Here is a 14,460-nt window from a genome sequence, read left to right on the forward strand (position 1 = left end):
TCTCTTTCTCTCCCCCTCAAAAAGTCTCTCCGTCATCCTCGTCATTCCATCCATCTCGTTTCGTCTCTTCCCATCCCATCCATTCATCCATCCATCCATCCTCTTCCTATTCTTTCGCTTTCCCACTATTCTACTTCCTCCCCATCATTTCCCATCCCGCCTGGCTGCGATTGCTTTCGTTCTCTCCATCACTGTATTCTGATCTACATACTCCATACAACCCTCATCTCCTCATCGCTACAATCCCACCCACCCCAGCTGCCTGACTGCCTAACCGCCGATTAGCATCTCGCCCACTCGTTCGACTGGCGACAATCTGCCTCCAACGCATCAGCATTGGCACCGCCATGGACCACGTTGGCTAGCCCTGGCTGCAATTCATATTATCGCTCGTTACCTCTTCCATCCAGCGTCCTGCCTATTTTAATCTCTCCTTATCACGGACCACAGAACGCTCACAACGATTCCCTCCCCCGTCGCCCGCTGCTTTTAGCCTCCCGTCAATAGTATGTCTCGCAGCGCGCATTCCCCCCCAAAATTCGATCCAGTGCCTCGTTTTTAGACTTTGCTTTGGTTTTTCTCGCCTTGGTCACAGGTAATTGAAATACTAACTTCCGACCCACCCGCAGCGCCCTGCTTTAACTAACGATTTACGACTTCCGACTCTCTTCCTCTGTTTGGCGCTTCCCGGTTTGGTGCTGGCGACCTCGGTTTGAATGCCGTCTGCATTAATATTCTCCCCCTCATCGTCCCCCATGATTTCCACCATCCCCCCTCCTCGTCCCGTCTCGGTCAATTCACTGGCCAGAGCGTCGGCCTCGACAACCATCCCCTACGCCAAAGCGAGTCGCTGCACCAGTGCCGAAATTCAGATTCTCGATGGTCCCATTAATCCCCCGGCGGTGGGGCCTGGTCAGCTGGTCTGCCAGTCCCCGGTGGATACCGAAATGGAGGATGCACGGATAAGCGTGGAGACACCTCAGGCCTGCCGATCCCAAGTGCGCTTCGAAGACCTTCCCATCGAGATTCACGAGGCCATTCTAGATCATCTGTTTGGCGAGCGGGCATCGGCCTTCACGTCGTGCGCGCCCGGTAAGTCCGCGCGCAGTTGGAATAAGTCGTTGCGTCATCCCCGTCGAAAAGCGCTGTCCAATTTGGCATTGATCACCCCTGTCTGGCGAGCACTGGTGCAGGACCGAATTTACAGGCACAGTGAGTCCCCACTTGTTATTTTTGGTCTTGATCAACGCCAAAATTTTGTTGCATCTGTCTAATTCACTGTCTAGTCAAGATCAAGGGTACCACAGACGAATTGGCCGAAAGTGCCCGCTGGTTCCGTGCGCATCCCCACCTGGCCCCGTACGTCCGCCATGTCGAGATCTGGATCCCGGTATGGGGAAAACGCGCCGTCAAGAATACATCGCATCATTTTCCGGCCCGGCGGTTGCATGACGAGGATGCCGGCCTGGTCGAGCCGGGAGTGCCTCAAGCCATCGCGTGGGACGACTCCGATACCAACCATAGCACCGACTATCGATACCACTATGCCAGTCATAATGCGACCCTGGAGGAGATGTTCTCCCACGTAAAATCCGAATTTCCCGAAGCACGCATACTGACGCTGGAGGGAGGTCACTGTAAGCGACCGCCAATGGTCCGCCAATTCCGCGATGATCCATGCGGCCACTCCGGACGGCGGCGTTTGCCTACGCTGCCAGTTGTCCAGACATTTGTCATGCGTGGAGCGTGGAATATCATGCGCGACTATCAACATTGGTTGAACATGTCACAAGCCTTACCCGGGGTGCGCGAGTGGCACTGCGCCTATGCCAAGCCCAAATTCGAGGCCTACGAGACTGTCGCGGAGATTCTCTCTCGCATATCCCCATCACTTGTCCATGTCAACATCAGCCTGGAAGGCTTCTACAACAAGGACAATACACAATCCGGCTGGATGCACGATGGAATCAGCCCACCACATCTCTGCCGCCTGCTTGGCGAGGCCGCCCCGCGGTTGGAGTCCCTTGCATTTACGGGGAAGGTCTGCGCCTGTCTCTTCAATGCAACCCGCAGCTTCATGTCCACCTGGCCGGCCAAGTCCAAGCTCAAGTCGTTAGATTTGGTGGTCAAGACCTGCTGTCGCGAAAAGCGGGCAAACCCGGGGCTCGGTTTCCTAGACGACTTTTCCGGCATCACCAATCTGAATTTCATACGCTCTTTTGAGAAACTCGTCCTCGGCGCCGTGCACAGCCTGCAGCTGCACACTGCCTTGACGTACATGCGCATCCGCTTCATCGACCTGGATTCAGCTTGCCCGCCACTGAACCCCTACTTCCAGCTATCCGATAACGAGTGCACCGGTTTGTGGAATGAGAGAATTCTCGAGACCTTGCATGAAGCCCGTCCCCAGGCGCACTATGCAGAGCTTTCCGACGGCATCTATCCCCAGTATGGACACAACCGGCAGATCGTAGGGGCGGTGTACCCGCGGACTCGACCATTAAGTATCCATGCATCGACATACAAAGTCATTGCCGATGTATCCAAGCCATAGCGCTGCTTCTATTGATTTGATTGTAGTTTATGGGCGGGATGGCAGCAGCAAAAGTCTTGAATGTAGCCCATTTATGATACCTAGTCTTTACCAGATAATGCAGTATATTTTACGATGATTGCGTGAAACTGATCAGATAAGTGCTAGTGGAGGAGTAGTTGACTTTGACTGCAAGGGGGCATTCGGGAACTAGCATAGGAGCTGATATAGTAATACTAGGAACCAGTTCAGAACAACAAGTTCGCAGATGCATTAGACAACATCTAGGAGATACAACCATACATGATATATACAACCACATTCCATACCCACACACCCATCCATACTCACAACCAACCGATCAATAAACATACCTAAACCTCGGATTCTACCCCACCATCAGCACACACACAACGGCTGAAAGAAGGAAAATAGAAAACATACCTCAAAATCCGTCAAATCCTCCATAACCTCATCCCCTTCCCCACCACCATCACTAGTACTAGTACTCCTCCCATCCCTCATCTTATTCCTCCTAATCAATAATAATCTAATCCCCCCCGCACAAACAATCTGACACACCGCACAAGCAAGAATCAACTTACACCCCGTCTGATACACCGGCGCCTCACTTGCCAGAAACGCATGCGGACCGATAATATTCCCAATACAGTAGGCCAGGAACACGAATGCCGTGGCGGTCACGCGCTTCGTGTATCCGCCCATGTTGCTGCTGGGGAGTTGGAGCGCGAGGACGAGGGAGGTTACGAAGGAGCCGATCTATTCCATTTATCAATATCATTGATATTTTCGATTTCATGGGTGGGGGGGAAGGGGGAAAGAGGAGATGGATGGGGAAGGGGATTGGCTCACGATATAATACCCAAATAATACGCCATATTCCCTCTCCCGGGGTAACTTCCATAAAAGACATACGCCGATGACGGTGGGGATTAGATATAAGATCATGATTAGGGTGCGGATGTTGGGGATGCGGGTGGAGAGGTAGGTTCCGGTTAGGATGAAGAGGACTTGGAATGCGCCTTGCGGGATGCCTAGGACGGTGGTGAGGAGGGGGCTGGTTACGAGGCCTTTGATTATGAGTTTGCCGAACTATATTATTTCCATATTATTATCATCGTTAGTGTTGGGGTTATGGTGGGGAGATAGGGGATAGGGGATGGGGATTTACGTTGGCGACGCCCCCGTTGATCGTCTCGTTTAGTAATGTGAATAGGAATAAGAGCCAGACTTGGGGGTCGATGAAGGCTTCGCGGATTTGGTACCATTTTATGGATCTATTGAGTATTCCCTATGGGTTTTGGTTAGTATGTGTTTATTTGTAGTGTGGGTTGGGATGTGAGGAAGAAGGGGTAGGGATAGGGCTAACAGTTTGATTCTTCCTCCCCCTGCCGATGAGCAACACCTTCTCCTCTACAGTAAATCTCTTGCTTGAGAGAATGCTGTTCGGGAGGAATATCATCATCACCACGCCCCAGATGATTGTGGCGCCGCCGCAGATGAGGAATACCGCGCGCCATACGGGGAAGGTGTTGAGTTGACCGATGGCGTAGGTGAGGAGGCCGCCGACCTGATTTTACTCACTATGTTAATTTGGTGAATGGAATGGATGTAGTGGTATCTCACCATCGATCCAACGCCATTACAGCAGTAGAAGATACCCGCGCGGAAAGGCTGCTCTTGTCGGAGATACCACATTCCGACGATCATCATGAAGCAGGGTGTTATGGGGGCTGTACTTGTTAGTAAGTAAATAGGTATGGGGTGGAGGGTGGGGTAGGTACATTCAAAGCAGCCTAGGAGGAATCGACAGATGGCTAGGCCAGTGAAGTTGTTGCAGGCAGCTGTTATCATGAGGATGGAGCCCCAGGCGATTCTGGTGGTTGTGTTAGTGGGTTTTGTACTGGGATTTGGGGAGACTCACACGAATGAGGAGACGATTGTCCCGATGGGTAGGCGTTGCGCGATGTAGCTGGCGGGGTATTCCCAGAAGAGGTAGCCTGTTATCTGTAGGTCAGCTACTCTGTGTTACGGACATGGAGGAAGTATACTATGTGGGGTTACCGAAGTAGAATATACTCGCTAGCCAGCTATACTCATTACTGTTGATATGGGCATTGGTGAAGAGGTCGAAGACGGCGCTGTACGAGAGGGCCTGTTTATCAATGTATTGTAGACAGTATGTCCCGCACATCAACGGCAGAAGAATCATGTCGATGCGTCTCCGTAATTTCTTCGTCCGGACTGGATCGTCGAGCATCTCTTGCATCTGGTCGTGGGATATGCCATGTTCGTGGAGAAAGATCTCGGCTTCGTCTAGGTGGGTGATCTGGCCGATGTCGACGTCGTCTACTTTGGTTGTGACTGGGATGGACTTTTCTGGGTCTTGGAGCTTGGCATTTAATTTTGAGTCTGTCATTGTGAGGGTTAGTGTTGTCTAGCTGGAGTGAAAGTAGAAATTGGGGAGCGGAGAGCTATAAGGTGTATTCATGGCATGTGGCATTGCGTCGCCCTGATAAGCTGCAATAGCCACCGATGGCAAGCCGCGAGACGTGTGTCGATAGCATGGCTCTTGGCCTGAGTGATAAGATCAATGCGTCTGGGTTATATTGCCGTATACAGCAAGATGCACGACAATCTAGGTGATTATAGGCTATCTCGGAGGGTGTCCGAGATAAGACCAGGTGATAAGATGAAATGCGGGGTGCGCGATCGGCATCAGAAGTAGAGCCGATGAGTAGCTGAGTATGTGTCTGTACAGTTTTCGCTTTTGGTTAAGGGTATAAAGGTGATGATAGATGTGTTGGTTGCAGCTTGCACTGGTCTTTGTATAGGCACTTGATGGTGTTAAGCTTGTAGTTTGGGTTGCCTTGGTAAGTGGTAAGAAAACCATGATAGACGGTCTTTTGCCCACTGATTATTATAAGATAGATATTACCAAATGTCTGTAGGTAGAGGAGGAACAGTGAATAGGCTTGTTCATAAAATGCTGTTTGAAGAGAGACTGAAGAAACAACAAGTAGTCACAGCCACTGTGGATGTTACATTCTATAACTCGAAGATGATCTAGAAACGATGAAGCTTGGCAACGCCTACTACGGCTGAACTACCACAACCAATCAATCTTTCATCGCGTCTTCGAGCAGTGCTCGACCCGACGGAAGGCCGCCGCTGTTGGCCGCATCCCGGCGCATGAAGAGCGACTACAACTCCAATCAGCTACCACTCAACTGTTGGATGAACCCCCAAACATATGAAAATGATCCCAAATTAACCTAGAAACCAATACCACGCCCTCTCCTCCGTGAAACCGCTTATGCACGTGAGACTATATTTATAAAATAATCTACATTAATTAATATCCCTGCTGCTGCAAACCTGACCTGCAACCCACCTTAGTGCTGCTGCTCTGCATCTAGTTATAAATATATCCCCCTAATATTACTTACTATAGTAATCCAACACGTTCTATCTCTGGAAAACCGCACTATTCGGGTGATATTAATAGGGTCCAACCACTTTAGTGAACTACACATGACCAATCACACCCCTCGAAAGTTTCCAACAGGTTGGAATGGATCGTCCGGGAACATGCTGGGCTGGGATTGACAGCGGTTGCTGCCGCTGCAGCTATACCCATCTATTTCTGGGGTTGGCAAACATCTATATTCAGCTGCTGCATGTTCTCAGTGATGTAGTCATGGCTTCAATATTTAAGTATTGTGGACGTTCCCGTAGAGATGGTATTCATCGACAAGCACTTATCAATCAAAGCATCATCCAGAAACCAACTCTTCGCAATGGCAGCCATCGAATATCCATCCACCCCGGCCTCTATCCCCCTCCACCATCACCAAGCAACCATGGAAGCATCTCGATCTTCCGATGCCGAGAGACGACGGAAGGAAGAAAACCTGGCCACAGCCAAAGCTAATGTCCAACGTATTATCCAACTTTACAACTCTGGGAAGCCACTATTTACACGAACACTCTTGAAAGACCTTCACGAGCAGATCATTCAGGGAAAAGACAAAGTTAAGATCCCAACTTGGAATGATGAGGCAAAAACATATAGCCTCAAAGTTCCTAAAGACCTCGCCGAAAGATGGCAAGTCCAATCTGCTCCAATCAGACACAGTCTGTCACTCTAACAGAGGAAACAGTAGCAGATATAACATCGACTATAGCAGCATCCAGCGCCTAACAATGCTCCACACACACCTTCTCGATCTGCTCTTGGACCCCCCGACCCCCGTCTCCATTGTGTACGTGCGCGACCCAAGCCCTGCTGGCGTCACCCTCAAAGTGATCGACGATACATTCAAGCTGGTCCGCCGGGAATGGCAGGAAAGCGAGACATGCTCTAATCTAGAGGGCTCTTTCGTGAAACCGAGGTTTGATCCGGAGGCAATCACAATCACCAAAATTGTTGCCTTTGGACTGGGAACCCTCGGCAAAAACAACCTCGGAAAACTTCCGGTCCGCTCTTATGCCCAACATGCTGCTACGTTGACTATTGCCGCTGTTTTGAAGGAACGGAATATAAGTCAAGGTGTGGATGTGCAGTGCTTTGCCCAGGATCCGTGGTACAATGAGACAGACATTGAGTTTCTGGGAGGTCTCGGTATCACGGTGCTAAAAGACCCTGAGGGGTTTTTGGAGATCGATGAGCAGACGCTGGTATTCTCTGTCGGTCCCGATGTTCCCGTTAGGCAGATCGTGGCAGATGTGCAATGGCCGGCTGCTATGGTTTGGAATAGTCCGCTTTCAGAGGTACAGATAAATGGGGGCATGTATTGGGCGCGGTGAGTTATTCTTCTCTTGCGTCCATACTTTTTGTTCTTGCTAATATGTGAGTTATGTGTAGTAGTCCGATGGAGGCTGATCCTGATTCAGAGAGGGTCGGTAGTATGCTGCGCAACTATGACGGTGCGCAACTGGACGATCAGGCTGATTATTTGGGAGAGTTGACTGTTTATGCGAGAAAGCCGCGTTCTTAGTATACAAGCGGGGATGGGTGTGATAATCCGTGATTTGGTAGTGCATGTGACAGGAAGTTTCATAGTCATCAGGGTTTGTAGGTGGTGTGAATAGTACCGTGATAGGTTTCCTTTATTCCGGTTATTCACAATCAATGTCCACCCTATCGCACATTGATGGCATTATATATCTGGCTCTGCATGATCCTCATTAAAGTTATAGTATGGTTTCAAGATAACACAAAACGTATAGCAAAATCTTTTCCATCCAGAAAATGATTTCAACTCTCATCGTGATGATAGATCCATTCAAGCAACATTGTTGCTATAAGGTGTCAGGAGAGGTGATCTGGTACTAGCAGCCGATGTGTCGGCCAACATAGCTAAAAAGCTGGTTCTAAGCTAATATGCAGGTTGACTGCACCGCTTGCGTGTTGCTTAAGAAGGAATCAATTGTGGAGTCTATGAACCTGGACGATGAAGCAGGGAGCTATTTAGTGAGAGGATAATGCGTAAATTCCTGTTGGCTAATTGTTCCTGAATCTAGAGACGGAGAGGATTGTGTGTCCAGATGATTTTGCATCAACACTGAGATTCGCTTATAATACAGTGAAACTCGTTACCACCAGCTGTATAAAAGGGACACAAGGTTGTTTATTGTAATTCCTTGGAGATACTCTGCCATTCATTGACGCGATGCAATAGGAAAGCGCCCATGGCACGTGATCGGAAACCGGACGATCCCTTATCCGTTGTGGAATAAGTCCGGCTTCACTTTCCTTCTTCTTCTCTTGCACACACCATCTTTAGCTCTACTCTTGGTTTCCTGCCAAACTAGGAGTAATCCTTGTATTTCCAGCCAGGCGTTGAACTCGGTAATCAGTTTTTTTAGGATGAAACAGACCTTATGTGCTATCTATAAGGATTATCACTGAGACTGTCTGGAAACATCACTCTACTTCCTGATTGTCCTGGCACTAAGAATGACTGGGGCCAATAAGTCACTCAGGTCCACCTGGCTCGCGCTACGGCAGCAGCCACTTCCCCAGAATGGCCGATCACCAATTCAATCTTGCTGATACCCTTGGACATCGCTACAGCGTGAGCGTGTCCGTGAAGCTGAGCCATGTTAGTTGATACAGGCAATCAATGGTGTAATGGCCAAACATACCTTGACATAAGGATTCCCGCTTTCTTCCAGGATCTCGATATCTTGCATTGTAGCCCCTGCACCCATAGAAGGCACCCGGAAGCTTTTGAAAACGGCCTCTTTGGCACTCCACCGACCCGCAAATGCGGAGCGCGGGTTCGCTGCCTTAGAACAGTAGTCCCGTTCTGCAGGTGTGAAGTTGCGCTGCAGAAAATTGAGGTTCTCAATGTGGAGGCTCATGATCTCCTCCACGTCGACTCCAACGCTGGTTGGTGTCGTTGCACCGGAGCGCCGAGTAACACGCTCGAGCAGAGACTGAAGAAGCGCAGCGGCGACATCCGATCTCTCGCCTACACTATCTGGACTAGGAGCTTTAACTGGAGTCTCCGTCCCGAAGGAGTCATCAGCAGCTAAGCGACTGTCCGGGTTAAGGAAGACACTGTGCATAGTCTCAGCGCTTTTCCACGGTGGATCAGATTTGACTTGGACCAGCGAGTTCTTCAAAAGCCGCGTGACAAATTCCACGTTGGCTGTTCGCTGCCTCTGTAACGCTCGAGTTCGGTAGTCTTCAAATGTTGCAGTCGGAACCGCCGCGAAGACATACCTGGGTGTTACTACCACGGCCACCGCCCCCTTTTGACCAAATCCGAAGGAGGTGAGCATGATCGCCTTCATGTCAGGCACCGTCATCGAATCCATGGGATAGACCAGATGCTTAAACTGTCGGAGCTGTTCATCTATATTGTCTGCGTTGCGGTTCCCTGGGACTATGCTGTCGCGGAACATTTGTATGCAGCCGTTAAGTTGCCAGGCGCCTGCAGCTGCCTTGGGATGCCCTGTCACGGATTTCTGACACACGCAGAGTAGTGGATTACCTCTCCGTCGACCCAGGTGGTTCATCTGAGTATTGATAACCTCCCCTTCGTTAAGCTCATTAGCTCGGGTTGAAGTCCCATGGCTCGAAACAACACCTATGTCATCGATCGATAGGGTCCATGTTGCTAGTGCGGCTCTTAGGGGGGAGATGCTGGCATCTTGCAAGCGGATACTGTTAGCCCACCGGTGCTGGGCATCTCGTAGCCTGGATTTCATGCTTTCTTCGATTGTATAGGCGGCATTCTCAGTTTGGCACGTGCTGCTCACTTGGCCATCCCATGCTTGCTGACGAATTTCAGCTACCTCTTTCTCGAATTCCGCACGTCGAAACTCAAGATCCAGTAACGGCGAGTGTCGGGCGTCTGCTGATTCTCGTGCAGCCGTCAGGATTCCCTTGCCTGGGGCCGGGATCGATCGGCCGGTTTGATCACTCGCCATTTGGGTGTAAGCAACAATGCCATAGATTGGCAGTCCCATCTCGAGGGCAAGATCAGCAGCCATCACTATTTGTACTCCACAGCCAGCAGACTCTGCGAACCCGCTACGGGAGCTTGTGGTGGGGCGAGAGAACTCTCCCGGAAGACGACCTTTAGCCAACTCCTCTTTGGTATTTGCAGTAGCCTTGATGCCGGCGAATTCGTAAGCGACTTCTTCTCCAAAATCATCACAACCGCCAACAATAGCAACTTTGCACTTCCCACTCTTAATAGCTTCGCATCCGCTGTCCAATGATTCTATGGCTGTGGCACATGCCCCGACATGCGTCCTGAGTGGACCCGAGGAAGAAAGAAGGAGCATGTTCACCCATGCGCCCATGGTGTTAGCAAAGTGATCAAGAATAATGTCTCCTTGGACTGGCCGATCGAGATACCGGTCGCGGTACATGCTCTGGATTGTCTTCATAGGACCGCCCCCAGTACCTAAGCAGTTGGCTACCTCAGAGACCTGAATATACTGATACATCTGATACGGATCTTTGATACCAGCGGACAAGAATGCCTCCGAGACGCAGCAAAGAGCATACAAGGTAGTGGGATCGGCCTCCTGAACAATATCCCCGGGAATGCCGTATCGCAAAGGGTCCCATCCCTTGGGGACCCTTCCGCCCACTAAAGGGTGGAAAGGAATTACCTTGGGCACCATTACCACAGCACCCTTCTTCATGAAGACACGATAATTGTCCGAATCTGAGATTGGTTGGACAAAGACATGGTCCCCATGGCGCAACTTGAATGCTTCGGCCGCTGACTTCGAGCTCTCGAACGGCGGCAGATCATCTTCGATCGCAACTTCATGCATGAACTCTATTCGTGATGGATCGTAGGTGTTGAGTGCATCGGGTTCAATAAAACGAAGGCCGGAGTTCTCTATAATCTGTTGGTGGTATCTTTCAGGAATCTCGTCATCCGAGATCGGCTCGCTTGTCACGACATCGATCCATCCAACGTATGGCTGGCCCTTGAGATCGCCGGTAATGTGTCTGATCAGACCCATCATCCACGCCATCTCAACGTAACCTTCTAACGAGAATTGACCCTGGCTTTCCATTTCCCATCGTGTGCGTGAGCTTCCCCATGGCCCAAGCTCTGAGAATCCTACGATGACGACCGTTTGCGAAAGGTCAATCATTCCTCGGAGATCAGGAAGACTCGCCGTCATATCCTCCTGCCTTGCTATTGAAGGGAACCCAATATTGAGGTTGGCTCGCTTATTCCTTACTTCTGGCTCGTGTGCATGAGAGTTTGCCTGCTGTCCGTGGAGGGCTGCTTCGTGATGTGTCTCCTCTTCCGCCAGAACAATACCCAAACGAAGATTTTCGGCCACCGCCTTACGACTCGCCGCGATATGTTCCTTTAAATTCCACATAGCCCCAAATCCGCCTGTTAGATCTGCATATACAGGTGTCTCTTCGGCAAGAGCGGTGATGGCCGGTGATAGCAGCGCCAGGATATTAAAGGCCATCTCGGCCCTGCTAAAGGTGATGACACCGAGTTTTTCCATCTCTGCTGCTATCATATCCGATGAGTGCATCAATCCAGTTCCTCGAGTCCACCCCATGACGGCTCCACAGATAGTGGCATACGTTGACCAGCTTTCGGAGTGGAATCGATTGAATAAGGACTTCAGTCCAATCTTGGCTTCCGCATAAAGGCCGTCTCCACCGAATGTCCCTTCATTGCATGACAAGGGTAGAATTACCATCGTCGGTCTGGTGTTTATGCGTCGCTTTTCCTTTTCGCAACAAACGAGACCCACCAGCCGCAGGAGGTTCACAAGCATCCCTCGGAGGGCAAGTTCCTGACGGCTGCCTAGAGTGTCGGGCTCACCGGTTTGTGGAATAGCGGCAAACGGAATGATACAATCCACGTCCTTACCAGCAGATGCTTCTGCGCCGTATATATGTCCGATTATAGCCTCACAGTCTTGTCTGCTGGCTTGGTTCATTGGGAGTAGCGTCAAACTAGCCCCGCGAGCTCCGTACTTTCTGAAGAGACTCTGGTAGAACCTAGCGGTCGTGGAGATTGCACGGCTTGTAGTGACAAGGACCCTTGCACCACCGGCGAGAAGCCCTTGGATAATCTCTACAGCAATGGAACCAGGACCGGCACCTGTCACAAGGACCGTTTTACCGACATAACTGAAACCCGTGGTGAGGCCAGCATCCATCACTTGATGAAGCATCTCGGTAGCTTTTGCGTCGTACGTCCAGCCCTCATCGACATTGCGTGTTTTAATATGCACAAAAGGGGTGGGGGCTTTGGTACCAGTACGAGAAAGATGGCCTCGGCGGATTACGTCTGCGTAGCTGCATACCGAACGACTTGTTTCCGTATATTCCAAACGTCCTGAGCTGCAGATACTGATACTTGGCATCAAAGGGGGCAATATGTGGATGTGTACAGGGTCAGTCGCTTGAGCCCGAATTCCTAACTTCAGGACTTGGTTCAACATCACAACATGGCCTTTCATCTCGCAAGCTGTGGATGTTGACACCTCCAGTCGATGTAGGATGATATCCGTGCAGCCAGGGTCCCAGCGATTCAGAATCCGATGTAGGCGACCATCTTTCTTTGGAAGCACCGCCTCTTTAGATCCCTGTGAAATCGCATATATCCACTTAAGCAGGTCTTCACGGACCCAGTTCCACGAAGAATCATAGTGTCTGACTTGCTGGAGATTAAAGCTAGGTCGGATGCCTTGTAGGAAATCCTCGCCAAATTCTGCATTCCACTGGTCCAAACTTTCTTGCAAGTCTGATTTATGATCCACCGACTGTGCCGAATCCTCGAGATCGCCAGGCTTTGTCTTCAGATGATCTGCAAGCAATTTCAGCTGCTTGTGTTGGAGATCTTGTTGTTCCTTTCGAAGTGCACTGAGCGCCACTGCATCTATTAAATTGGGCTCCGAGTATCCATCCTCGTTATCTAGTCGTGGCTGCGTTGGCAACATAGTTATCCCTTCGAACTCTGCGTATAGACCAACGAGGTTGTCCAGATATGCATGCGCGGCCCCTGCATCCGCCAGACGAGATGGCGGCTGCACAGTAATGGCAAGGCATATAGGAATCATTCCATCAGGGCCCTCCAAGCCCCACTTTGAATGCATGTACATCTGTGCCGATCTCTGGTTAAATCCTGCCGGCATTTTGCTTGATATAAACCTGGATATCAATGCCGACATCTGTTTCCCAGGCTTGCCCGAAAACCGTCCCTGAAGTGCTTCCACTAGGTTGGCCAAGGACATATCTTCCATGCCTTCCGGGACGCGGCCAAACTCGGCGACCAAATCACCTATCAGCTCATTTTGAAAAGTGGACTTTCCTGGAGAAGTCAGTATGTTGACCATGAAGTTATATTAATGGAACACACCTCCCGATAAATTCCGGATCGTCGTGTCCATTGGCACTTGATCGAAAGAGCATCGCAACTTCTGACCCGTGATCGCTAAGAGAATGTGACGCGCCGAAAGTGAAACTTTGGCGCTGGGTACATGAGCAGAAGTCTTTATAGGGGTGAAGGCCAGGGGTGCTGCTACTGATTCTGACTCTCCATCAGATTGAGAGCCTTCTATGGCAACGGCCAAACGAGCTGAAGTAGATGCTGAGGTTGTCCGTTGAATGGTGGATGGCAGCCGCACAGGGTCTGGATACTCATAGAGTATTCTGTTCCGGTCATCTTGATACGAAAGAAATTGCAAATGCGACCACTGCGATGGAGTATGTTGATCATAATGTATAGAAGCGGACTTTTTAGCCATCCTTGTGAGCGTACTCCGCGAGCCAATCTCGATGAACCGCTGCACTGGCGATGGTCTCCGCAGAAGCTCGTTCTGTGTTTCGATCCTGAGCATTGTCAATGGCTGAATCGCAAATTAGTGGGAAATGGAACTCACCATCTTACTGGAGATGCTAGCTGATACCTATGAGCTGCGTTCAATATATCGCACTTATGCTTAGGAGAGTCAGGGAACCTACGCAAGGAGCTCGATGAACAACCTGTACGCCAAATCATTCTCCTCATGTCTGGTGGCTACCTTGCTGTGAGTGGGTGAACCTACTATCCCATTGGGAGCCATGGAAACAAGCTCGATAGGTGGAGAGGTTATCAAGTCGGTGCTTGTGGGTTCCTTGCTAGAAGTCTTAGAGCGTTGCGAGATTCAGATTCGGAGCAGGCGCATGAGAGAAAAATCGGCCCATTACGTTCTCGATAGGGACCATCCTGGTAATAGGCGAATACCGGAGCCACTACCGCCTGGTCGAGATCTGAGTATAGAAAGACTACCCCTGACGACTGCACTTCATGTACATCGACATCTAGGCTGTCAGATGTGGAGGTGAAAAGTACCAGGTCTCCTGGCCTCCTTTCTACCGGAGTCTATTTCCAACCAGTCACAGGGAACCT

At 50.3% G+C, this 14,460-nt stretch overlaps 4 protein-coding genes across 4 annotated transcripts; 2 read left to right on the forward strand and 2 right to left on the reverse strand.

Moving 5' to 3' along the window:
- Positions 1 to 716: 716 nt before the first annotated feature.
- On the forward strand, positions 717 to 2,554 carry AKAW2_81148S (uncharacterized protein; the record flags this gene model as incomplete). The annotated part of the gene is made up of 2 exons (XM_041682248.1): positions 717 to 1,212; positions 1,287 to 2,554. 2 exons carry the CDS (start codon positions 717 to 719, stop codon positions 2,552 to 2,554), a joined length of 1,764 nt encoding a protein of 587 aa, XP_041549109.1.
- A 340-nt stretch (positions 2,555 to 2,894) lies between these two features.
- On the reverse strand, positions 2,895 to 4,973 carry AKAW2_81149A (putative MFS transporter; the record flags this gene model as incomplete). The annotated part of the gene is made up of 9 exons (XM_041682249.1): positions 2,895 to 2,921; positions 2,978 to 3,313; positions 3,407 to 3,646; positions 3,726 to 3,845; positions 3,924 to 4,124; positions 4,181 to 4,287; positions 4,339 to 4,430; positions 4,479 to 4,554; positions 4,619 to 4,973. The coding sequence occupies 9 exons, from the start codon at positions 4,971 to 4,973 to the stop codon at positions 2,895 to 2,897; spliced, it is 1,554 nt and encodes a 517-aa protein (XP_041549110.1).
- Positions 4,974 to 6,354: 1,381 nt separating this feature from the next.
- On the forward strand, positions 6,355 to 7,554 carry AKAW2_81150S (SRR1 family protein; the record flags this gene model as incomplete). The annotated part of the gene is made up of 3 exons (XM_041682250.1): positions 6,355 to 6,662; positions 6,718 to 7,359; positions 7,422 to 7,554. The coding sequence occupies 3 exons, from the start codon at positions 6,355 to 6,357 to the stop codon at positions 7,552 to 7,554; spliced, it is 1,083 nt and encodes a 360-aa protein (XP_041549111.1).
- Positions 7,555 to 8,538: 984 nt separating this feature from the next.
- Positions 8,539 to 14,134, reverse strand: AKAW2_81151A (uncharacterized protein; the record flags this gene model as incomplete). The annotated part of the gene is made up of 5 exons (XM_041682251.1): positions 8,539 to 8,652; positions 8,705 to 13,380; positions 13,429 to 13,901; positions 13,952 to 13,978; positions 14,034 to 14,134. 5 exons carry the CDS (start codon positions 14,132 to 14,134, stop codon positions 8,539 to 8,541), a joined length of 5,391 nt encoding a protein of 1,796 aa, XP_041549112.1.
- Positions 14,135 to 14,460: the final 326 nt, after the last annotated feature.

The sequence above is a fragment of the Aspergillus luchuensis genome, chromosome 8 (assembly GCF_016861625.1).
Source record: "Aspergillus luchuensis IFO 4308 DNA, chromosome 8, nearly complete sequence".
Lineage (NCBI taxonomy): Eukaryota > Fungi > Ascomycota > Eurotiomycetes > Eurotiales > Aspergillaceae > Aspergillus > Aspergillus luchuensis.